This window comes from Rutilus rutilus (assembly GCF_951802725.1).
Source record: "Rutilus rutilus genome assembly, chromosome: 11".
Lineage (NCBI taxonomy): Eukaryota > Metazoa > Chordata > Actinopteri > Cypriniformes > Leuciscidae > Rutilus > Rutilus rutilus.
This window is the reverse complement of record NC_140216.1, coordinates 39431256-39455456: the sequence shown is the minus strand read 5'-3', so window position 1 is coordinate 39455456 and position 24201 is coordinate 39431256. Positions and strand designations below refer to the sequence as shown.

The window sequence follows — 24201 nt, the reverse complement described above, 5'->3', positions numbered from 1 at the left end:
GTCATCCAACTTTTTTTTAGTCTAGGAGGAGGGTCACCCTACTTTTAGATTCATGAAAACAGCAACATTTCAAAGTGGCTTGTTTGGTGCTATTTTTTTCCATTTAGCTCCATGTTGATCTCGCGTTATCAGCCCCCCTTCGATATCAGATGGGTCTGACCCAACAAAAATTCAGTTTGGCGCTGTTTGACAGTGCGTGCGCACTTCAGTTCGCGCTTAGAAAAAGTGCATCATGTCAGAACAGAATGCCAATGAAATGTTTACCCGGCAAAGCTTTAAATCACGAGCAAATAATAAACTTTTGTGATTGCGAATAAGTGCACAGTGTCCTGTGAGTGTAACTCTACCGCTGCATTAACATGTGATGTGAATGTACTTCGAGTTTTACAGTATTGGGACTGAGGCGCCAGAACTGCAGCTGATAGAATGTGCGCTGTAGCGCGATACTATATTTTAGTTTCCATTCTTATTTTGTTTCCACGATATGTAAGATGTAGGGCTACCACATATTTAAATTATTATTAGTATTATTTAAGTTAACATAATAAAATACGTAGACCTACACCACAAAAACTAGTTGAGGATATATTCGTTAAAATTGGGCGCTTCCAGTGTTATGGACGTGACATTTGCAGTCAAAACTTGAAATATAAATTCTCAGAAAATGCATTTAATACCAATATTTTGAAACGTCTGAAAGGAGTCAAGACATTAGAAAAATATCAGTCTACACATGCGTTTTACAATATGAGGGAAATACACGTGACGTGACACAAAAAAATCTTTAGCTTTTAGGTGTCAAAATATTTTTTAGTAATCTGTGCAAACCAAAAGATATATACCCACCGGATGAATAAAGATCGGCCTCCACAGAACATAAAATATTATTTTCATAAAATAATATATTACATTATTTCGCATTTATGTAAAAAAAAAAAAAAAAAAAATGTTACGGGCGTGACAGTTCTCCATTACGGACATGACTGCTCTGAAAACGACTTAAAAAATTTCACAGAGACCTCAAACAGAAAGCACAAAGCCTTTCTTTAAAGTAAATTTCGTTTTTTATTAATTGTATCTTAATTTTAATCAATGTTTCATCTGGATTTAATAAATAAGAAGTAGCCTAACTATAGTAGAAAATAGATATGACACGGAGCGAGTGAACTGGACTCTTGTCTCATAAATGAACCGAAACTCAGCGTAAGGTATGCTACTTGCCTCACAGACCTGAGAAATATATAGAAAGTTTGAAATGTCTACCTTTAAACAGAACAATTCAAAACGAAGGAAAACAGACTGCTTTCTGCTTATGAATGTGCCTTTCTCTCTGGCGCGTTTTGAGAAGATCGCGACGCATCGTCAACTTCATCTTTGCAGTCGACACAGAAAACACTTGTTTATTAATAAACAATTAAAATGTCTCCTTGCTATATTTGACATATTAATAATCATTACTTTTGCCGGTTCTTTGTGACAGCTTTTAGATGCTTTGTTGGCAGCGCCACCCACATGTTGAACGAGTCACACCGCATCAGCACCGAAAACATGATTTTCTTTTCTAATCTAAAATCAAAAATCGTGATACAAACCGAATCGTAGGTTTGGTCTATCGTTACAGCCCTAGTAAGATGAGAAAGCAAGAGTTTATGGTTGTAAAACAAACAAACAATGGCTATCTGAACATCTTTGCCAAGCGCAAACCAGTACAGAAGTAGGCTAATCAATAAATTATCGGGGAGGGTCATGCCTTTTTTCACAATCATTTTGGAGGGTCATAGAAAAATTTATTGCTGGCGAAGGGAGGGTCATGTCTTTTTTGACAACAGATCTCAAAACTCCTCCGGTGGCCCCTTAAATAAAAAACGAACAGTCCCTAACAAATAAAAGTATTCACCAATATAAAATCAGTATAAAATCAAGTTAGTAGTTTTGTTATTGTTGCTATTTCATACTGCAGGGACATGTTTTTGATGGGTATTTCTGATTTTTATTTAATTTGCACTTGTGTATTGGAGACCAGCTAGTAAGATAAGTGCACTGTATCAAATTATTAATTATAAATGTTATAGAACATAGTAGTTAAAGACACTTAATTTTAAGTGGAACACTTACACGTAATACGTGAAAATAGACACATGAAAATAGATTCTAATGTTGTTGATTAATGTGTTCAGATGTATAACAAATCTAAATAAACAGTTTTTATCATGTGAAAAAGTTTACAGTGGAAAAAAAAACTATTTTTTTACTCAGTATTTACTAATGTATTTTATTTTCATTTCAATAAGAGCATGTTAAATACTGTTAATAATACATTGCTGGTATAAATCATACTTATTGACAGCAGCTGCAATCATATGAAAGAATAAAAAAATAAAAAAGAATAATTGCAACTTTTCATATCACAATTCTGACTTTTTTCTTTTTTCAATTGCAGGTTATAAAGTCAGAATCGCGAGATATAAACATGCAATTGCGAGAAAATGTCAGAATAGTGAGCTGACTTTTATTCTTGGGACTTTATAACTCACAATAGCGAGTTCATATCTCACAATTCTGACTTTATTCATTAGAAATATTAGTTTATATCTTGCAAATTCTGATTTTATAACGCACAATTGTGAGTTTAAGCTATATATCACAATTCGGACTTGCAATTCTGAAAAAAAAAAGTCAGAATTGTGAGATTAAAAGTCGTAATTATCTTTTATAATTTTTTCTTTTTTTTTTTTTTTTTTTTTGTGGTGGAAAACAAGCCTCTATACAATCCTGACATGTTATTCATAGAGAGAGTTTACTCCACTAGCATATCCCAGACTTCATGAATCTGTATGATTCTGTAGTGCAGAATCTCCTCGAAGCCTCTGTGGGAAAAATAAAAATTGTGAAGACTGAATAAAAATGTATATTTATCTATGGCTTCTATTCAAATGCAAATATGGTATGAAAATGATAAATCTTACAAAGCAAGAAGATCAATCAATCCTTTTTCAAAGTCATCATCCAGATCAGTATACTCTTTCAGTTTCTCTAGGATCCGATGAATGGCTTGAATAAAGTTCCTTTATGATTCAAACAACAAAAAACTAAAAATAACTTGTCAAATATGAACTGATTTCAAAAAGATCAAACAAAGCTGAAATCATCAAATCAAAAAGAGGAATGAAAAGAATACATGTTTCAACATTCAGATTTAGAGCAAAGTATTCATAAATAATTCATTGTTCTTAAAGGAGAACTCCGGTCAATTTGAACATTGAGCTCATTTTTTTGTAAATTTGGAGTGCTGTCAGTACAGAGAACAACGACAAAAATCGGTGTTGCCTACACCGTGTTATCCACTTTTGAAATTTGCACCCTGTTGACTTCAATGGGGCAAGTTTTAAACCTGCTTTTAGCCTCTTAACATCCTTGATGTGTCATCACAAGTGCACCAGCCATGTGAGTGATTCCTTCTGAGTGAACACGAGTGAATCTGACTGCAGTAGATGTGAAAGATATGTATAAAAATGATGTTAGCCAACGCACATAACTGGTTTTTCTTCCCGTTTTCGGTCGAAGTCCACAGTAGTCGATTGTCGAGAGTCTCCACTGTTGCTTAGTTACCTATGATCACGCGCGTGAACTCGACAATCGATTACTATGGACTTCGACCGAAAACGGGAAGTAAATACAGGTATGTGCGCTGGCTGAATTAATATCACTTTTATTAATATCTTTCACATCTACTGCAGTCAGATTCACCCGTGTTCACTCTGAAGGAATCACTCACATGGCTGTGCACTTGTAATAACACATCAAGGATGTTAAGAGGCTAAAAGCAGGTTTAAAACTTGCCCCATTTAAAGCCACAGTATGGAATTTTTCTCCACTAGGGGTCGCTAACCTCTTTACAATAACAAAGGCGTAGTTTGATGACGCAACACATGCTAAGAATTATGGATGTTGTCATCAACGTCAAGCCGACCGATCTAATAATGTTTATGGATGACTGAATACATCGATGCTTTTATCATGACTGTGATATGAAGCAGTTCGGGATTGCTAAGAGACAGCTATCAGCTCCACACGCGACGCGAGTCCCGCGGATATAAAAGGAATATGGACATTTCATTCTACCGAACTACACGCAAGTGCAGAATTACAACTCACAGGTCAGTTTATTAGACAAATTAAACTTGTGAGGTAACGCAGCGCTGTTTCATTGGTCTAACATTACACTAACGTTAGCACACTAAACTGCATTTGAATGTGTTGAAATGTATTTGTTAGTTTGTCTGTATGAGACTAGCAGTAAGCTAGATCAACATTACAATAACATACAGATCATATTCTAACATTTTATCATTGTTGAACTATATAACATTGATTAGTTGTATGTAAATGTGCTCACCTGTTTAATAAAGTACATGTAGAAGCGGTCGAAGTCTCGGACGTGGAGCTCTCGTTTATATACTGTCTATGGGAGCTCTAGGCATCTCGAAAACACCGCACTGATATTGATTCTCGTTTTAGTTCTCCCTTTTTATCCAAAGTCTGCTTGCCATGGTCCGTAATGTTTGAACGAAACAACAACAGCGTGCAAATAGACATTGTGAACTACACAGTTGTCTGCGTCTGTCGCTTTGGTTAATCAGAGGGCTCTGCTCATAGCTCTGTCTGGTTACCATGGCAGTACGGGCGGAAACCATAGGCGGAAACCAGGGACAACGCGGATATGACGCCATTGACTGCGACAAAACGGAAATAAGGAAACGTCCCGTGTCTAAAAATTAAATAACAATTTCTCCTGGTTTGAAAGTTGTTGGAAACAGTCGGGATAATGTAAGTACACAACTAAAAAAAATATATAACATAGATATAGTGATTTTTGTTAATTTTAAAGCAAAAAAGTGACATATTGTGCCTTTAAGTCAACAAATTTAAAAAGTGCAAATTTTAAAAAGAGGATAACACGGTGTAGGCAACACCGATTTTTGTCATTGTTCTCTGTACTGACAGCACTCCAAATTTACAAAAAAATGAGCTCAATGTTAAAATTGACCGGAGTTCTCCTTTAAAGGGGTCATATAATGGTACATGCACTTTTACAAGTTGATTGCACTGAAATGTCTGAAACCATCCTATCATGATTAAAATCCATCCAGTGGTTTTGTTTTAATCTCCTTATATGTTTGGCCATCTATGAAATCAAGCCGTTCGATATTGTGACGTCATAAGATCGTACGCCCCTCCCGCGATTGTGATTGACAGCCGTGCTTCAACACAAGACCCGCCCTGAGCAAGCTGTGACAGCCGTCGTCATAGTAGTCCGCCATTGTTGATATGCTGGAGTAGAATGTCGTCTACGCGATTGTGGTGTTCTGTTCTTAGACGTAATAAGGAACACAGCAGTCATTTGGATGTTCCTAAATCTGAGCCGTTATAGAAGCAGTGGCTGAGTTTTGTTTTTGAAGCAATATGCCCAAAGGATTGACGCGGGGATTCCCTCACGGGGATTCCCCACGATCGTCCATGCTTTCATGTTTACGCGAATCATTTCACACCAGACAGCTTCACAAACGAGAAAAAACGGATCGGTACCAACGTGTTACTGCTGAACCTCCAGAAGATGTGAGTGTAATGTTTTATTAACCTTTATATTAGTATTTATATTAATCTTTGCGAAATTTGCAAACCTTGCTGCAGGCTTCACGATGAATGCATCTAAGGTTTACACTCAGGGTACATTACAGCATGTTTTCTATGTACGACGTTCTCAATATAATTCATAATCCCACGTTTATAATGAACAACGCGTGGTTATTGTGTTACAAACGGTGTACGCACAGAACAGAGGGGCGGGGTGAGCAAAGCTCATTATCATTTAAAGACACATGCACTGAAACGGCGTGCTGAAAACAGAGCTGTTTTTGACCAGGTAAAATGAGTGTTTTCTTACAATACTAATGAGAATTTTTAATTAAAGTATATTACAAACTTTTAATTTAGACCCTAAAGAATCATATTAGCTTGTACAAAAATGGCATTATATGACCCCTTTAAAATAACACTTGATCTTTCTTGTTCCTCTTACTTTGGTGCTTCTTCAAGCTGTTTTCGGGTAAATGCTTCACTTTTCAACAGCTCATTAACGACAACGCTCCTCACTTGATTCCATTCACTGTAAAATATAAGTTATACCATTTCCGATTGATTATTCGATTGCAAAAATCATACACAAGAACAAGCTAAATTTCAGCCATCAAAGTGTTTCAGAACCAGACAGTGTTTTACCCAGATCGCCAAGATTTTTTACTGAACATATGGAAAATAAAGAGGATAAAAGTCCATTTCTTACTTCGCTGATTGCTGGAGTTCATCTGAACTTCTGTATTGTTCTCTGATACCACAAAAGTACCAACTACAGAAGAACAGTGTCCTAATTACGCTATAGAAAACAAAAGATTATGAAGAGGAATATATTATATATGCATTACATAGAGAGCACGAAGCATTAGTTTTCTAGATAAATTTATCAAGAACACACAACTTGTCTTTACTGAAAGGTGATCATAAAACAAGATAATTCATTCACTGTTTTATTTTTTTTATTTTTTTTACTTTGTCTTACCGCAAAGGCAGTAATAGTTGATCATCTTTGCCCCTGTTTTTCTCTGCTTCAATAAATGGACTACACAGATCAGAAAAAACAATCCTAAAGATGGCCTCAAAATAAGTCTGTCTGCAAGACAGAGAAAAACAAATAAAAAAATGTCTTACTATTTTAAGATTAACATATTAAATCAATATGATATAATTAAACATGAGAAAATGTTTCATGTCTTACCTGTGAATGCGTGATACATCTTTCCCTTCAAGAATAAGGATTATGTTATTTACTCTGTTCAGAAACCTGTTGATCTCAGTGATCCCAAAGCCGACTTCAGAAAGTTTTTCATAAACAGGAAGAGAGTAAACAACAGCGCTTTTGCCAATAGCCCTGAACAAAATAGAGGGATCATCTTTGTTTTATCATTGATTTGTCATTATTATCGATTAACAATTATTAATTATTATTAAAAATTCTCACAAATGTTATCTACATGTTTACGTGTCATTCCTTTCTGAAACAACAGATGAACAACTTTTGAATAAAAAACTGCTATTTCCTTGAGCTAATAATAAACAAAATCCAAAGTCTCAGATACATGGATACATATTCATTAATCATAAATCATGGTTCATTTCATGTAGTAGATGTCCACTTGCCAGTTAGACTGATTGAATCTGTCAGAACCAAGAGCTTCATTTCCACGTCTGTAATATTCCAGGGCCAAGGTGTCAAAGAATTTATCAAAATGAAGTTTAGTCCACCTAGAAAAGAAAATTGGAATCAGTTACAGTAAAAAGGCACAATAAAAAAAAAAATTCCAGCCCTTGATTCTGATTGGTGGAGCCACGTTCAATGTACATTACTCTACGAGGATACACTTGACCTCATTAGTTAATATTGAAATAAATATTTTTTTATGGACTAACCGTTTTATAAAATCAATAAGCTCTGAGAAGCTGTGGTTTACAGTGAATTTAGATCTATAAACCACAGTTGATTTATTTACAACAGCGCTATCTTTGATTTTTAATGGGAATGAAAGCAGGGCTGTGAGGGATAGGCCTACATCTCTCCAGTGGGTTGTACTGTTATTTAATAACAGTATTAGTATTACTGAAACTAATATCAGTAGTATTGCTTTTGGATTGTTCTGCTGACAAAACACTGCAAAAATATCTTTCCAAGAAATTTCAGTAGATGCAAAAAAACTCTAGACAACATGAGCTCTCAACAGCGGATGCCATAGATAACACAGTAAGCCTTTCTTGACAAAAAAAGTAATATTTAGATATGAATCCAACTGGAAAAACTTATCTTTAGAAAAAAAAAAGTTATCTTTAGATAAAAAGTTATCTTTCAGTTAGTCAAATAGCAAATAGCATAGTGGAGCTCTAAAGCAATCTAGTGGCTAAAATGATCATTTTTTACTTTTAAAACTACTTTTTACAAAATATGGGCAAAAATGTTACACTAAACCATGTAAAATTATCCATGTTATCCCCATTAATGATAGTTACAAATATGGGTCTTTAATAAAGTGAATTTTACATAAAATGTTGTTTTTTTGTAAAAAGCCTATTTAAATAAATATTTATTTATTTATTTATAGAAATTTTAAATATATCATAAATCCTCCAAATACTGCACAGATGTTGAGTAAAAACATTAATAAACAGAGTAATCCCAATTGGGATTGGGATCCCAATTCGTTAGTAACTCCTACCGACATGATGTAGGAGTGACCGAATGAAAAGGGAACTATATTTCTCGGGGGAACACAATACAAGGATCATGATCGTTCAAGTGGTTTTAAAGATAATTAGGAAAAAGTTTTAGTTGCCTGAAAGAATGAGAAATGCCAAGGTATAACTATTAATTATGTAGTGGTTTAAATTATATTTGTAATATTCAAAATTTCTTCCTTACTTCAATAGACCATTCCTTGTATCCGGGTCTAAAAGCACATGATAATTTTCACTTGCGTTTCTCAACTTAATCAGCTCTGGCCATTGCCTGTAACACACAAAATTCAGGCATGTTTTAAATGCTCATTTAACTTTATATTTATCAATCTGTCAATCAGTAGCATAGTCTTACGTCATAGAATCCAAGTATTTCACATGGAACGACGGACTTTCAGTGTGTTTCAAAACTTCATCCCAGTAAAAAGCAATCAGTCCAGATGTGGTTCTAGGAAACACAGAAGAGATTTTTTTTTATTTAGAGATGTCATTAAGTACAATATTGAAGTTTAGAATTAATATTAATAAAGGTTCTTACCTTAATGATATAAGGAAATCATTCTTCTCTTTTTGCCTTTCCAAAACTGAAATTTCAAAGGCTTTGTTTCTAATCTCTTCCATAACCATCTGCACTCTTCAGAGGAGACAACAAGTGGTTAAAATTACACTTTATGAAATGTAATAATTTTTTGTCATGGGCATTTTAGCCCAACACTTAAGTTTGGAGGGCAATAATATAAAATGCATCCATTTATTTTATTGCATCATTAATCCATAGTTGCAAAACTTAAAGCTCAAAACAGTTCTTACTCCTCATGAAGTTGGTTAAAATCTATTTTTCCGATGTCCAAAACAGTAACCACCCCAGCTTCGAGCATGTTCACCAGCCGGGATCTCACCACCCTTTTAAATGTCAAAATACATAATGTCACCTTTTAATATGCTACCCTTTAAAACTACAAGTAAAATTATTTTGTAGTACAATGCATGTTTTACTAACTCCGTGTCTACAATGAATGCGAACGGCGCAATGCGAAGCGCCAAACGACAATAGAAAACATTCAAATCAGTGATGTTGTCTACACTGGATGTGGCGCAGCACAGCGTGACACGACACGACAAATTCCCAACAGTAAACTGATGCCTCATTCAATTTATGACATACTCCATGCATCCACAATATTTCTCCCAGGAATGACAAATGGATTTGTAACGGTTACTTTTTCGAGTTGCGTCCGGTGTCGACACGGTGTAATCATCACAGAATCTCATGGAGACCCTAAAGAGACATGGTGATGGGAAAAAATTGAGATGGGAGGAAAAAATATGTCAATGCTTTAGCGTTCCCTCGCAAAAGTTTTGTGTTCAACCTAGAAACTTAGTGTTCGCTAGGGCTTGCATAGACTAGTCGAGTAGTTGATAGATCGACTACTTCAACCACTAGTCGACGCTGTCGGAAACAATCGACTACTCGAGCGTCCATTAACCATAAATTAATTAAAAATGGCGAACGTCACCAACAGACACCACACGTCAGATGTGTGGAAGTATTTCATCAAGGATGGCAAAAATATTGTAATTGGCCAACTCTGCAAGAGGCCGTTCACATATTGTCTAAAAACTTGTGGAAAGCGCGTGCGGCCGTGCCGCTGTCTCCCTGTCTCCCGTGGCGTCTGTCGTTGCTATGCAACCAAACTGCGCTCTCCATGATGACGACGAAGAAGTATCATTCAGCAAAGGATTCAATTATTTCTAGCCCTTGCATTAGCTTTACTACTAGATATATTTCTAGAGATGAGAAGGAAAAACCCGCCTGGAAAAACTAGCGCACCATGTTGCTTTCATTATGAGCGCACTCGCCGCGCGCCTACATTTGAATTAACGACCTTGAGCGCGGAAAAAACGCGATATATGACGGCCCTTAGAAGCAGACGTCTGAAATGAAAGGCAAGAACGGCTATTTATTTGGCTTTAGACTGTTACATGAAAATTTAAAAATGAAATGTCATAATTATAATGTTTTGAGAGTTTACTTATGTAATTGTTGCATTAGGCTATGAATTAATAAATGTTTATTGATAAGATCTAGCTATTTCATGTCTTTTCATTTACAGTAGCATGAATGACGAGTAGTCGAGTAACTCGAGTATTGTTTTGATAAGAAATCGACTAGCAGAAATCAGTAGTCGTGCAACCCCTAGTGTTCGCTCACAAAACCTAAGTGTTCCCTCGCAAAAGTTTTGCGTTCCCTGAGAAACTCTGCGCTCACTCGCAAAACATTTGCGTTTCTTCGAGAAACTCAGTATTCGCTCGCAAAACCTTTGTGTTCCCCCAAGAAACTTTGCTTTCACTCGCAAAACCGCTGCATTCCCTCGCAAAACATTAGCGTTCTCCCATAAGAAACTTTGCTTTCGCTCGTAAAACCTTTGTATTCCTTCGCAACACTTTTGCATTCCCCCAAGAAACTTTGATTTCGCTCGCAAAACTTTTGCGTTCCCTCACAAAAGTTTTGCGTTCCCCCAAGCAAAACCGCTGCAATCCCTCGCAAAACCTTTGTTTTCCTTCACCATGTCCCTTTAGGGGCTCCATAGAATCTTCGCATAGATAGCTTATTGCTGATAATATTTTACATACAACATTAAACAAGTTTAAATTAAATTATAGAGAGGTCCTACGCCTTGGCCAGAAGGTAACTGAAGAACTCCATGGGTTTACTGTAGATTGGAGGGGCTCCTGGGAGATAGTATGACTCCACTTCTCTGTAATAAACAAGTCAGATGAATAAATCAAGTTATGTGCAAAACAAAAGGTATATGGTGTGGATGGTGGATTTGTAAAGCCAGTGCAAAATCACATCTTAGACAAGCACTTTGACAAAGGAACACTGGATCTTGTGTTCTCCACTCTCAATGAACACATGCTTACTTCCAGATCTCCACCATCGTCTCGTTTTTAAAGATCTGGCGGTAAATGTTGAAATACCTGTAAAGCACATTGATAGGTATTATATTGGGTTTCAGAGAACTTGTCAGAAGAAAACGAGATCTTTTAGTGTTTTAAAGGTGCTATATGTAGTTTTTCTATTAAAATGAATCCTTTTTTTATTGCCTGTGTATGAAGGGGTTGTAATCTCACATTAAAATGATCCACTTTGCAGGTTTTGCTCTTACCTCAGAAAGCAAGTATTCTTATTTTTATGTAAAGGTGCCGGGTCGGATTTACCGCGAAATCCAGTGACGTGACCTGCATGCGTGCTCCCGAGCCTCTCGCCTCGTCTACTGACTTTGCACTCAACATCGACGACACTGCAACTTATGACATGGACTTATGACTTATGCAACTCATGACATGTCTGATAACACTAATAAATGACCTGCTCCCAGCACAACACAGACTCCAACACAAACTCCACATATTGATAAAAAACAAACAAAAAAGTTTTTTTCTGCTGAAGTTTTCTCGTAAGGCCAGACGTGAATCGGGTGAACTTCGGGTGAAAATATGGATCAACATCGGCAGGGCATTTGAATCATGGAGAAACCTCATCTACAAACCTAGAATGTACATTTACTGAAGAAAATGTGAAGTGGTGCTAGCAGTGGCAAAATTCGGCACAGTTGCTAGGGTTCCATACGTATCATGGTACGAGCATAGAGCATTAGTTCAACGTCAAGCTGATAAAAGTAGCCTATTATTGTAACGTTGCAGTGGGAGTTTACCTGAGTTTCCAGCATGTTGTGTGATGCTTTCTCCGGTGTGTTGCGTCTCAGTCTGGCCGATACCCACAGTGCTCGCTCATGAGTTCGAGCACGCGCACGAACACTCGCTTGTAAACTTATTGGTTGCAATCTGAAACATCACCGCTAGAGGTCGCTGAAAACTACATATAGCCCCTTTAAGAATGTGTAAAGATGATAAAGCTCTTACGGAAAGAACACATTTTCAGCGATGTCCTTGAACGTTGCCACAAATGTACCAGCAGCCGCAAACGGAAATAATTTCCTGTGAAATAAAGAACAAGCAATATAAATATATTTTTTAATCACCAAAAATCCTACATAAATAAAACAAGACAAATTTGTTCTTTATCTAATAATTTTGACCAGTTCTAACTATAACCATGAGGTTCTAAAAATCATTCTAACTCATTCTAATGGATCTAAGTGAATAGCAGAGTGAGTCCACAACTATAACAATAGCGGAAACAGAGGAAAGATATTGGTCTAAATTATTCTTATTTTGTCTTCTGGAATCAGGGTTTAAACAACAATTAATATTCAGGGTCATTATCGATTTAACTGCACTGACACTATCGGCGGAAAACAAAATTTGAACTGAATTGAGCTGGATAATGACACTAGTTGAGCTAAATAATGAAACCATTGTCTTCCATAGAGATGCTTATAGCTGATAGGTTTCATATCTGCTGAACTTTGCAACATTGACACTGTTATTGAATTGACTTGAGGAGAACAATAACACTTATTTTCTGAAGATCTGCTTTACAGCTGAAATTGAATTGGTTTCATAATTGATTAACTTTACGATAATGCTCTTATTTTCCTGTTCATTAAAACGTAAAGTTGCATTGAGAGGATCTTTAAAGTGCTGTATATATATATATACACACACACATGTGACTTAAATAAATGTGAGACAAGTAAATATCTTCTGAAGCTTAATTCTTAATTCAGTACTTAACAAAACAAAACAGATCTTTAAACAAAAAACAATTCACACCAATCATTCTGTTCAAAGGTTTACACCCCTGTTTTGCCTTTTTGAACATCAATGAACGCTTGCACATTTTGTAATAGTTAAGGACGAGTCCTCAGTGTGAAAGATCATAACCATACAAATACTGTTATGAGGGGTTCAAATATGCAAAAGGACAAAGGACTCATTAACATCTATCATGAAACATCCAGGTAACGACACAGTATTAAGGATCATCTTTTCAACTGGTTCATTGAGATTTGTATTCATGACTTGTGCTTAGAATAAACATTACTTTCATTACACAGTATTTGAGAGCATTGGACAGACTTACTGTATTACATCTGACTCATCCTGGCTCCCGCTAGCGCTCTCTGGTTTTGCAAACTCTCTTAATTTTTTTACCCAACTTTGGACAGCGATCCTGTAAAAACAGAAAAAGGTAATGATAAGGAAACTGTTGAACCTACATATCAGTAGAAGACGCTTTAAGGTACATTATCCACTGCTGGACTTACCTAGATTTCCTGAACTGATCATCTCTCACTATTTTCTCTGTAACGTTTCTGACTTTCTCCAGGAAGTCTATAAAGACTACATTCCCAGAGTTGAGGATTGTATTTGCGCGAGATGATAGTTTAGCACTCTGCACACCTTTAAAACAAAGACAGATTCTTTAAAAACTACAGAGAAACTGGGGGGGGGGGAAATAATTATTACCACAAAAGACAATGCCAACAGTTGTCAATATATCCAGAACATTATTGTTAGAGCTATCGCATAAAGGTTGAGTTTAAGAGGGAAAACAACGTACCGTAGCAGCAGAGAAATGCAGTTAAACTTACAACAGCCAAAACCTTAAACATGTTTCAGTCTTATGCTAAAAGAGAGAAAAAAAGATCTAAGTAGGCTACTAAACATGCCAGAAATTAACAAAAACCAATGGATGTGTACTTTGTACTGAATATTATTGTGAACAGAAAAGACAAACACTTACTTTTTGATCGGCGAGTCTGTGCACACTAAATATCCTTCACTGTTTGACTCTTGGCTTATATGGGTCATTACATGGTCAACCGTCCACAGCAGAGCAAATGTGTGTACTTGTCAACAACCGAGCCGGGCAAAAGGGTAGATGGGTCGCTAGATGGGTCTAAACAAACATTTATCCGTTAATATTTGAGTGTTTTGTCCATCTTACTGTTGGTGTTATTTAAGGTTACATTTCCAAAAAATAAATAAATACAGACATGTACCAGGGTGTAATCCTTATTAATAATGTACATGGAACTAAATTGTAACATACAGTATAGAGATTAGTTTAGCATGGACAAGCTAATGTTTTATTCAGTGGTATTTTAGAATCATTGACATACTATAATAGCTTTTGTATTTGTATTTGGTTGTGTTTATGTCAATTATTAGTAAGCACACTGAGGAAGGTAGTTTTTTTTATTATTAGTTTAAAAAAAAGAATGTAGGTTAATATTTAAAAGTTTTAGTTTATTTGTTCATTGTTTAAATTATTGTAGTTCTTCAACTAAACAAAAATAAGAATTTTCTTGGCAACCAGCTGATTTTTTTTAAAAGGGTTTATTGTAGTTTTTTTATGGTTTTAGTTATAGTTAATTAATCTGGTTGTGCCATCTGTTATATTATTTCGAGAAATAAACTGAACCATTGGAAAATGTTATTGAAAATGGCATGTCAAAATAGAAATATAAAATCAGATTTAATGATTCTGGTCAATTATGATGAATGATAAATAATAAAAAATAAAAAATTACTGAAATGTAATTAAATGAGATTACTATTATCAATATCAATTAAATAACTAATATTTATTATTATGAATTCTAATAATATTTCAACTTTATAATAAATGTAATACTTTTTGACTTTCCTTCCTCCAAATTTAAATTGACCTTGCTCACAAATCCGCCATTACTAAATAATAAATCTTACAAATGTTCAGGTGAAAGTCAAAATAAATATTTAATAAATCCAGATTTATTAAAGAGCAAAGATTATTAAGGTGCTATTGAGGACGACCCATCACAGGAACTCCTCCGATTCAGTAGCAAAAATAATCGCACCCTTTAAAACTTCAGGCTGTCTTTCACTATGAAAACCTCTGTACATTAGTTCTGACAGCTAAATGATTCTTCCAGAAATGATCTACTGTATTACCAGTGGCAAGATTTGAAAGGCATGCTGGGGAAAAGTAGCACAAGGAAAGGTGAAGTAGTTAAGTAAAGGGTATTCGTTTGAGGTCACAATGTTTAATTGTTAAATCAAAGCAATCATCTGCCTCATCCAGTCCTGGGGTCTCATTTATAAAACTGTGCGTAGGAACCTTACTAAAAGTGTACGTGCGCCCGAAAGCCAAAAAAGGCTTACGCAAAAAAATATTGAGACTTAAAAAAACGTTCGTACGCCAGAACCTGCGCAGAATTCACTTTGTAAATCCCAGTCAGCGAAAGATTGTGCGCACATGCGTCTCCACCCCGAAATAACCATATATGGAGCTTACAACGCCTAGTTTTACTATGCAGATCCTCATCTGCATATCATTTGCATATGATTATTCATCCACGTGATAACGTTTAACGGTACAAGACACATTACATTAATAAAAATCACGTAGTTGCCTAGCCTTGCCTTGTTTTTGAATACATAAATCAAATAGTGTATAAAATACATTTCAGAGAAAGTTTTTCTCACTCTTTCCCACTGGCCGAATTGCATTTTTAATGGAAACAGATAGGCCTTGGGCATTATTTGCACGAAACTATTTTCTCAGACAATCTGGTATTATCATGATAAGCAATTATCTCTGTGGTTAAAACATTTAAACACAGCACACCACATCCACAACAAATATTTCTATTGATTGAATTTGAATATAAAAAATGTTGTAACTTCTCAGTAATGATTTCATGTTTAAGTGTTTAACTCCATTAATTTGAATGGCATATTTAATCTAAATGTTTATATCAGAAGTAAAACATAGTTTAAATCATTATTTTATTTATTTAAACTGGTATTTGCGTCAGTTTCACTAAATGGCCCAATGCGCTCGCTGGCGCGGACATTTAAGATGGGATGGATATTTGCTTCAAGTGACAGGCTTGGTGAGTGAAATTATATTTGTATTATCTTTCTGTATATGTTTAATTTTCTTTAGATTTTCTGTCTAAAAGTGACCAAAAAGACACTTAACTCCCGCTCACCATCGGTGTCGCCAAACGTCTCCGTCTCCAAAACGTTCGTACGCATGGGTCAGAGTTTGCGTGCAGGTGCGCAAATTTTCCCGTCAAGTTTGTTTTTATAAATCACAACTTATGCGTCGGAAGTGGCGTACGCCTCTTTCAGGGCCTGTTTTGTGCGTACGCAACGGTTAAATGAGGCCCCAAGACTTTCCAGGTTGTAGAATGTTGGGGTAGGAAATATGGCTCATACGAGGTAACCAATCAAGACGTAAGTGGCTATTCACAAAGCATTTTATCTTACCACTAGGAGTACTCCTAAATCGCACTAAAAGATTTTAGCTAGGAGTTTTCTCTTAAAAAGTAATTCACAACGACTTTCAGACCTACTCTTAGTAAAGAAAAATGACAACTCCTAAACTAAGAGTGAGTCTTCGTTGCTATGGATGACGTCATTACTCATGCACGAGCTTGACTGAAGTGACCACCTTGATTGGCTGATGATTGTAACGCGGGAATGATTCCAAACACCTCCCCTACGATGATGAGTGACAGGTGACAGGTCTGAGAATGCGTGCGCTACAGAAGTAGTGCGAAGGACAGAAGATGATGAGTAACTGAATAAATAGCCTAAATGAATAAAGAGTAAGGCAAAACAAATAGCCTAGTAGCCTAATGAAACATATGGATTGATGCAATATCTTTGCAACATTATTGAATTAATCTGTCACTATATGCCTTTGCCTACGTTTGCAAAGAGATGAAACGTTACAATTAGTTTACATGAAATGAGTAGCCTAGTTTTGGTTGTTGTTGGTGGCGTTATTGCATCCCTATGCCTACAAAAAATGTATTATTATGCAAAATTGTTCCCTCGCGATTGGAAGCTCCTGTAGCCGCTGCATATGCATTTCAAAACATCGCAACGTGAAAAAAAAGCGGTTTGTGAACAGGTCTTAGTGAGTTAGGAGTCCTCTCGACTTCTTTTAAGCTGTCCCAGGCTTAGGTGCTACTTTTAGGGCTAAAATGCTTCGTGAATTACTCTTAGTCAAAAAAATTAGGAGTCCTAAAGTTACGAGTGACACGCCCATTATTTTTAGGAATTGCTCCTAAATTCGCCAGTTAGGAGCTACTTTTAGCCTTAAAATTCTTTGTGAATATGGCTCCTGGATATGGAAGGATATATCCTTGTCCACCATTGTGCAGAACAACATTAAATAAAAGGTTCTGATAAAAGACCAAAACAGATAAACATTCAACAGCATGCTGTACATCCGCCATACAAGAACAGGCACGTATTTAGATGCTTACATCAGCTCCATTTAGACTCAGGGGCCGGTTTCACAAAGGTATTTTAGACCAATCTATTGTGTTAGACAAGTCTAAAATTTGCTCATAGACTAGTCTAATGCAAGTTAGACTGTTTCACAAAAATAAAGACTGACTTAATTTAGACCAAAAAAATTAGACACCTTAACCCCAGGCTAACTTATAGGTCTAAAGGGGGTCGCACTGCGGACGAGAAGCGCAGCGCAGCGTCTAGGACAACTCGAGGTATCGCACACCGGAAGCGCATTTTCTCAGTTTATGGCCAGCAATATTGTTATGTTTAGGGACATTATGGAATTAAGATAATGTCTGCACTATGTTATGATTTTACTGTACAATTAAATACAATTGTTGCAAACTAAAGTCTGCAGTCTGAACACTTTACCTCAGAGCGTCCGTTAACTGAATGAATTGAGAATATCACCTGAAAATCCGATAACATCAGCAGTTTTCATCCACGCAGCTGATTTCTGTAAATGAATGTAAAACTAAATGTATATTGCAGGACAGGATGAAGTCAGTATATACATTAACAATGATTTGAGACAAATATGAGACAAAAATGTAAATGGCGCTCTGTGGCGCGGCAGGATTTTGAACAAGGTCCTGAGCCGTTGCTGGACGCCGCGGACAGACGCCGAATGGCGCCGCCGGTTCGCACTGCATTGAGATTTTATGCAACAGGAACTTTTCTGAATGCTGTTGGTGACACAGTGGGTCTCAGCAAAGCTTCTGTGTCACGGGTGGTATACAGGGTATCTTGTACCATGTTTTTGTATCTTTTCTGTACGTCTTTAATGCTCCGCACAACGATCGGATTAACGCTGTTAACTGTCGTAGCAATCTTTTTCCAAATTAAACATTTCTTCTTGTTACTACATTCTCCGCTAAATTTCCCAAGTAAAATGTCCTTGTAACTGTTATACTCCTCTAACAAACACATATTTTCCACTGGGGTAAACTGCACTGAGCGGTTGAATGCGCTTACTCGATCCGCCATGTTTTTTGCTTTGAAAAGTGTCTTATTTTACCCAGAAAGCATTGCAGTGTAGTCCTTTTTAAGATAGTCAGAGTCTTAAGTGCTTTGAACAACGGTCTGATTTCGATGTCTATCTGAAGTCTGACTATCTACTATATCTAAGCCATAGTCAAAATCTATCTTTGTGAAACCGGCCCCTGGAGTCATAAATCTTCCCAGAGAGACATAGGTTTTAAGTTTTGCTTTGAATGTCATGTTAGGTTGTGAATATCTGCATTTATCAATAATCTGAAGCATGTTGTGTTGTTCACTGAGCAATAACTCTGCTAATGATAGTGAAGTAAGAAGTTTGTTTCTGTGCTGTGCTATAGCAGCATACAGTCTGTTAATAATACAATATAACTCAAAAGTCAAATATAAACAGATTATTTCCATTCACTTGAATTCACACAATTTTGAGAGTAAAACATACTTAAAATAAAAAAGCATATTTAACAAAAAATATTAAATTCATCATGTCATAGATTAAATAAATTGGGGGATTTTACATGATTTATTCAGGTAGATTCCATGAAAGAAATCAAGCCTTTACTCAAAAATATTATGTGTAATATTGTTACCATATTTTTTTTTAAGTAAATAGTAGTAACATTTTATACAATGTATGATTCAGGCATTACAGGTGTAACCCCTTTGAATTGTACATTAATGTTTCAATTTTTATTTTTAGTCCTAATGTAAATTTATTTGTAACTACTTTTTGATTTGTATACCACAAATAAACTCCTGTATCTTTGGTGCAGTACTATGATTAACCACTAGAGGGCGGTTAACTCTGCGGTATGTTGAGCGAGTCGCTTTATAAGAATGTTACTAATCGTTCAGGTAACCAGGTTGCCAATTCATCCTGTTACTGAGGGAAAAGGAACAGTCAATACTTTTGAGTAGCCTACTGTTTTTTCTTTTACGAGAACTTGTGAGTTTTGATTGTTTATTCATTACTTTGACATTTAAATTGACAATCATCTTTCTCTCTATATGTCCTAAAAAACAATCAGAGTTATATATGATGTTTAAGAATGTATTTTTTATTTTTAAAAAGTCAAATTGGTATAGAGTTAATTAATTTGTGTACAACATTAGTTTTAACTGTTTTGGTTGAATGATTGCATCATCTATGACTATGTTAATGCTAACAAATGAAAGAAATATGTTTTACAACAAGATATGTTGCATATTTAAACCATAAACGCATGCTGTCCACTCAAGTGGACATCTGAAGATCTCTTTGAAAAATTTGTACAAAAAATAAAATAAAAATCAATTCTTGTTTTTCATGCCCTAAGAGCAATAAAAACACATAGGAAAAAAATCCTGACTGAGGATATCAATTCATGCATGAAAGGGTTAAGTGTTATTTCATGTGTTTTTGAGAACAGGGAAACATCTGTTAATGTTTAATGTTCAGTTATGTTTGACATTTGAAAGAGTTTCTATTATGTTAAAGTTTTGATCGTTACCATTGTGCAGAAGAGTAGGGCTTATGGTTAGGTTGTTGTTTTGTTCATTGAACATGAACAATAACTCTGCTAATTATAATGCAATGACAGGTTTGTTTCTGTGCTGTGCTAGCAACATACAATCTTTTAATCATACAATATAACTCAAAAGTCAAATATATACAGGTAATTTCCATTCACTTGAATTCACACAATAATGAGAGTAAAAAATACTAAAAAATAAAATAGCATATCTCACTAAATTAAATTAGGCATTTTACATGATTTATTCAGGTAGATTCCATGAAAGAAATCAAGCCTTTACTCAAAAATATGTGTAATATTATTGCCATAGTTTTTTTAAAGTTAATAGCTGTAACATTTTTTACAGTGTATGATTCAGGCATTACAGGTCAGAAGTCAGATTGGATCTGGACATTCAGAATATGTCTCCAGTTTCATCTGGTTGAAGGTTTCCTTGTTTGACTTCTGATGAAGGATTGGATAATTCTGTAAAGTTACACAAACACGTGTGTGTGTGTGTGTGTGTGTGCCCTTGTTTATATTACATTGTGGGGACCAAATGTCCCCATAAGAATAGTAAAACCTGAGATCACCTACATTGTGGGGACCAGCCAGCGGTCCCCACTTTTCAAAAGGCTTATAAATCACACAGGATGAGTTGTTTTGAGAAAGTAAAAATGCAGAATGTTTCCTGTGATGGGTAGGTTTAGGGGTAGGGTTAGTGTAAGGGGACAGAATATACAGTTTGTACGGTATAAAAACCATTACGTCTATGGAGAGTCCCCACAAAGATAGCGAACCAGACATGTGTGTGTGTGTGTGTGTGTATGTGTGTGTGTATGTGTGTGTGTGTGTGTGTGTGTGTGTGTGTGTGTGTGTGTGATGATCACAGTGGGTTTGTGTCTGTTGATTCTGTTGAATGTGATTGTGTCTGTAGTGGCTCTTTATTCTCCATCAGCTGATTCAGAGAAGGTCAGACTAACATCTAAAACCTGCAAGTAAAACAGACAGTCAAATGTGTGCGACATTATTGAATTATCTACTTTAGAACAACTTAAAGAAACTACTTAGATGAATAATTGAAAGATTATAATATAATACAATTTTACACAATTGTTAAAGCTGTTTTTAAACATTCAGATTTTGCTTCTAAGTGACCATGATGACCCTTGACCCTTATCTATAATCCTGTATGACTCTCCTCTTTCTCTGTCACTGGGTCAGGTTTATTTATGATGAAGAAATTGACCCTTCGCTAAGCCCCGCCCTACTTAATTAGGTTTCTAAATACTGTTGCTACACCTGACAAGTTTTTGCACCTTGCACGTCTATTACAGTATGTATGCACTGGTGTCAGTCATTCCCAAGAAGATAATTAGTAATTTTTGGCGAACAGGTGAAATATCTGAGAACGCAAGACAAAAGGGACTGCAGTATACATTCGAGGGATATATCCACAACTGTCACATTCCTGTCCTGTCTCGTGTAGCACATGTGGTGTTTGTGTTCCTGTCTCTGTTTTGACCCCACCCTCCTTGTTATCTCATTATTGGTTTCATTTGCCCCACCTGTTGTTCCCTCATCACCTGCCTGATTTGTCCCTTTTATAAGTTCCTTTGTGTTTGCAGTCTGTGTCGGATCGTTGTCTTGTACACGTCTCCAAGTTCTCCCGTGACCTTTTTGGTATGTTTGTTTTTGAAGTTGTATTGTATTATGTTTTTCCTCCTTGTGGGTTTTTGTTTTACTTTATGTTTCTTTTATTAAATAAGTCATTATTCTTTGCATTTGAGTCCTCCCTTAGTTTTCTTTAGTTAACGTGACAGAACGATCCGACCATGTCGAGGACTCAGCAAAGGGTTTCACGTCACCCACCAGCCCCCTCTGTCTCGTGCCCCCAATACGAACGTATTATCCGTTTTCAGGCACTAAGTTCCCTCCGCCAACAAGGGGCTGATTTGAGGAAGTTCGCGGCCGAATTCCTTAGAGCGGCGGAGGGCTTACAACTGAACGAAGGGCCTCTTAAGGACCTTTTTTTTATGCTCTCGACGAGCCCATGGACTGGTTACTCAGGAAGGTGTATGAAAGGAGTACCTTTGAGGCAATGGTGGAGGGTCTCGCTCGCTTGCAGGAGCGAGAGGCCAGGAAGAGGGTCCCAGTTCCGGCGGCCTCAGTTCTGGTGGTCCCGAGTCCAGTGGCCCCAGTTCCGGTGGTCCTGAGTCCGGTGGTCCCGAGTCCAGTGGTCCCAGTTCCAGTGGTCTCGAAACGGAGGAGGAGAAGGAAGACTCCCTCCGTGACTGTTCCGGTGGCCTCAGTTCCGGTGGTCCCAAGTCCAGTGGTCCCAGTTCCGGTGGTCCCGAGTCCAATGGTCCCTGTTCCGGTGGTCCCTGTTCCGGTGGTCCCTGTTCCGGTGGTCCCTGTTCCGGTGGTCCTGCTCGCACTGCCTGCACCACCCCAGCGATCCGTCACGTCTGCCCAGCCAGAGACTGTTCACGTCATGTCTGACGGGCCTGTGTCTTTGGACAAGATGGCCGCTACAGAGACTGTTCACGTCACGTCTGCCGAGCCTGTGTCTTCGGACAAGATGGCCGCCACAGAGACTGTTCACGTCACATCTGCCGAGCCTGTGTCTTCAGACAAGATGGCCGATGCCGAGCCTGTTCACGTCACGTCTGCCCTGCCAGAGACTGTTCACGTCACGTTTGTCCAGCCAGAGACTGTTCTCCTCACTTCTGCCCAGCCAGAGACTGTTCACGTCACGTTTGCCCAGCCAGAGACTGTTCACGTCACATCTGCCGAGCCTGTGTCTTCGGACAAGATGGCCGCCACAGAGACTGTTCACGTCACATCTGCTGAGCCTGTGTCTTCAGACAAGATGGCCGATGCCGAGCCTGTTCACGTCACGTCTGCCCAGCCAGAGACTGTTCACGTCACGTTTGTCCAGCCAGAGACTGTTCTCGTCACGTCTGACCAGCCAGAGACTGTTCACGTCACGTTTGCCCAGCTAGAGACTGTTCACGTCACATCTGCCGAGCCTGTGTCTTCGGACAAGATGGCCGCCACAGAGTCTGTTCACGTCACGCCTGCCGAGCCTGTGTCTTCGGACAAGATGGCCGCCGCCGAGCCTGTTCACATCACGTCTGCCGAGCCTGTGTCTTCAGACAAGATGGCCGCTGCCGAGAGTGTTCACGTCACGTCTGCCGAGCCTGTGTTCCCTGACAAGATGGCCGCCGTCGAGCCTGTGTCTGTTCCTGAGCTGGTGGGGTTTGTTCCAGTTCCTGAGCCGGTGGTGTTTGTTCCTGAGCCGGTGGGGTCTGTTCCAGTTCCTGAGCCGGTGGTGTCTGTTCCAGTTCCTGAGCCAGTGGGGTTTGTTCCAGTTCCTGAGCCGGTGGGGTTTGTTCCAGTTCCTGGGCCGGTGGGGTCTGTTCCTGAGCCGGTGTCGGCTGTTTCTGAGCCGGTGGTGTCTGTTCCAGTTCCTGAGCCGGTGGTGTCTGTTCCAGTTCCTGAGCCGGTGGTGTCTGTTCCAGTTCCTGAGCCGGTGGTGTCTGTTCCAGTTCCTGAGCCGGTGGTGTCTGTTACTGAGCCGGTGGGGTTTGTTCCAGTTCCTGGGCCGGTGGGGTCTGTTCCTGTTCCTGAGCCGGTGTCGTCTGTTCCTGAGCCGGTGGTGTCTGTTCCAGTTCCTGAGCCGGTGGTGTCTGTTCCAGTTCCTGAGCCGGTGGTGTCTGTTCCAGTGCCTGAGGTGGTGTCTGTTCCAGTGCCTGAGGTGGTGTCTGTTCCAGTGCCTGAGCTGGTGTCTGTTCCTGTGCCATGGCCTCCTGAAGGGTCGTCTCCTCCCTGGCCTCCTGAAGGGTCGTCTCCGCCCTGGCCGCCCGAGGGAGAGTCTCCGCCCTGGCCGCCCGAGGGAGAGTCTCCGCCCTGGCCGCCAGATGGACTGACATTTCCGTCCTGGCCTCCCGAACTCTGTGGCCCGCCCCGGCCTCCCGAACTGTCCATTTTCCCTGCCCCACCCTGGTCTGTCCTTCCTGTTACCCCTGTTTCACCCTGGTCAGTCCCTCCCGTCCCGCCCTGGTCCGTCCCTCCCTGGTCTGTCCCTCCCGTCCCTCCCTGG

General features: G+C 38.2%; 1 protein-coding gene across 2 annotated transcripts; it reads right to left on the bottom strand.

Annotated features, from left to right (window-relative positions):
- Positions 1 to 2243: 2243 nt before the first annotated feature.
- On the bottom strand, positions 2244 to 14182 carry LOC311300258 (uncharacterized protein). 2 transcript variants are annotated; one of them, XM_084424426.1, is made up of 18 exons: positions 14054 to 14182; positions 13871 to 13936; positions 13575 to 13710; positions 13391 to 13480; positions 12268 to 12342; positions 11266 to 11322; positions 11016 to 11099; positions 9151 to 9243; positions 8879 to 8974; positions 8696 to 8788; positions 8525 to 8611; positions 7255 to 7359; positions 6833 to 6985; positions 6617 to 6727; positions 6344 to 6433; positions 6080 to 6166; positions 2967 to 3065; positions 2244 to 2867 (listed from the first exon to the last, which is right to left on the bottom strand). In XM_084424426.1, exons 2-18 carry the CDS (start codon positions 13920 to 13922, stop codon positions 2798 to 2800), a joined length of 1578 nt encoding a protein of 525 aa, XP_084280552.1. In that variant the 5' UTR covers positions 13923 to 13936; positions 14054 to 14182; the 3' UTR covers positions 2244 to 2797. The 2 variants fall into 2 exon arrangements, with proteins under 2 accessions (XP_084280552.1, XP_084280553.1); XM_084424427.1 differs by lacking the exon at positions 6344 to 6433 and having other exon boundaries at positions 14054 to 14179.
- Between the last annotated feature and the right edge of the window lie 10019 nt (positions 14183 to 24201).

What these genes read in the sequence shown, in the direction of transcription:
- LOC311300258 (XM_084424426.1), bottom strand. Translation starts at nt 13,922, where the DNA reads ATGTTTAAGGTTTTGGCTGTTGTAAGTTTAACTGCATTTCTCTGCTGC. An exon ending in TTTAACCAACTTCATGAGGA is followed by an intron (nt 8,975 to 9,150) that starts GTAAGAACTGTT and finishes TCTCCTCTGAAG; the next exon opens with AGTGCAGATGGTTATGGAAG. An exon ending in GATTTCCTTATATCATTAAG is followed by an intron (nt 8,789 to 8,878) that starts GTAAGAACCTTT and finishes TGTGTTTCCTAG; the next exon opens with AACCACATCTGGACTGATTG.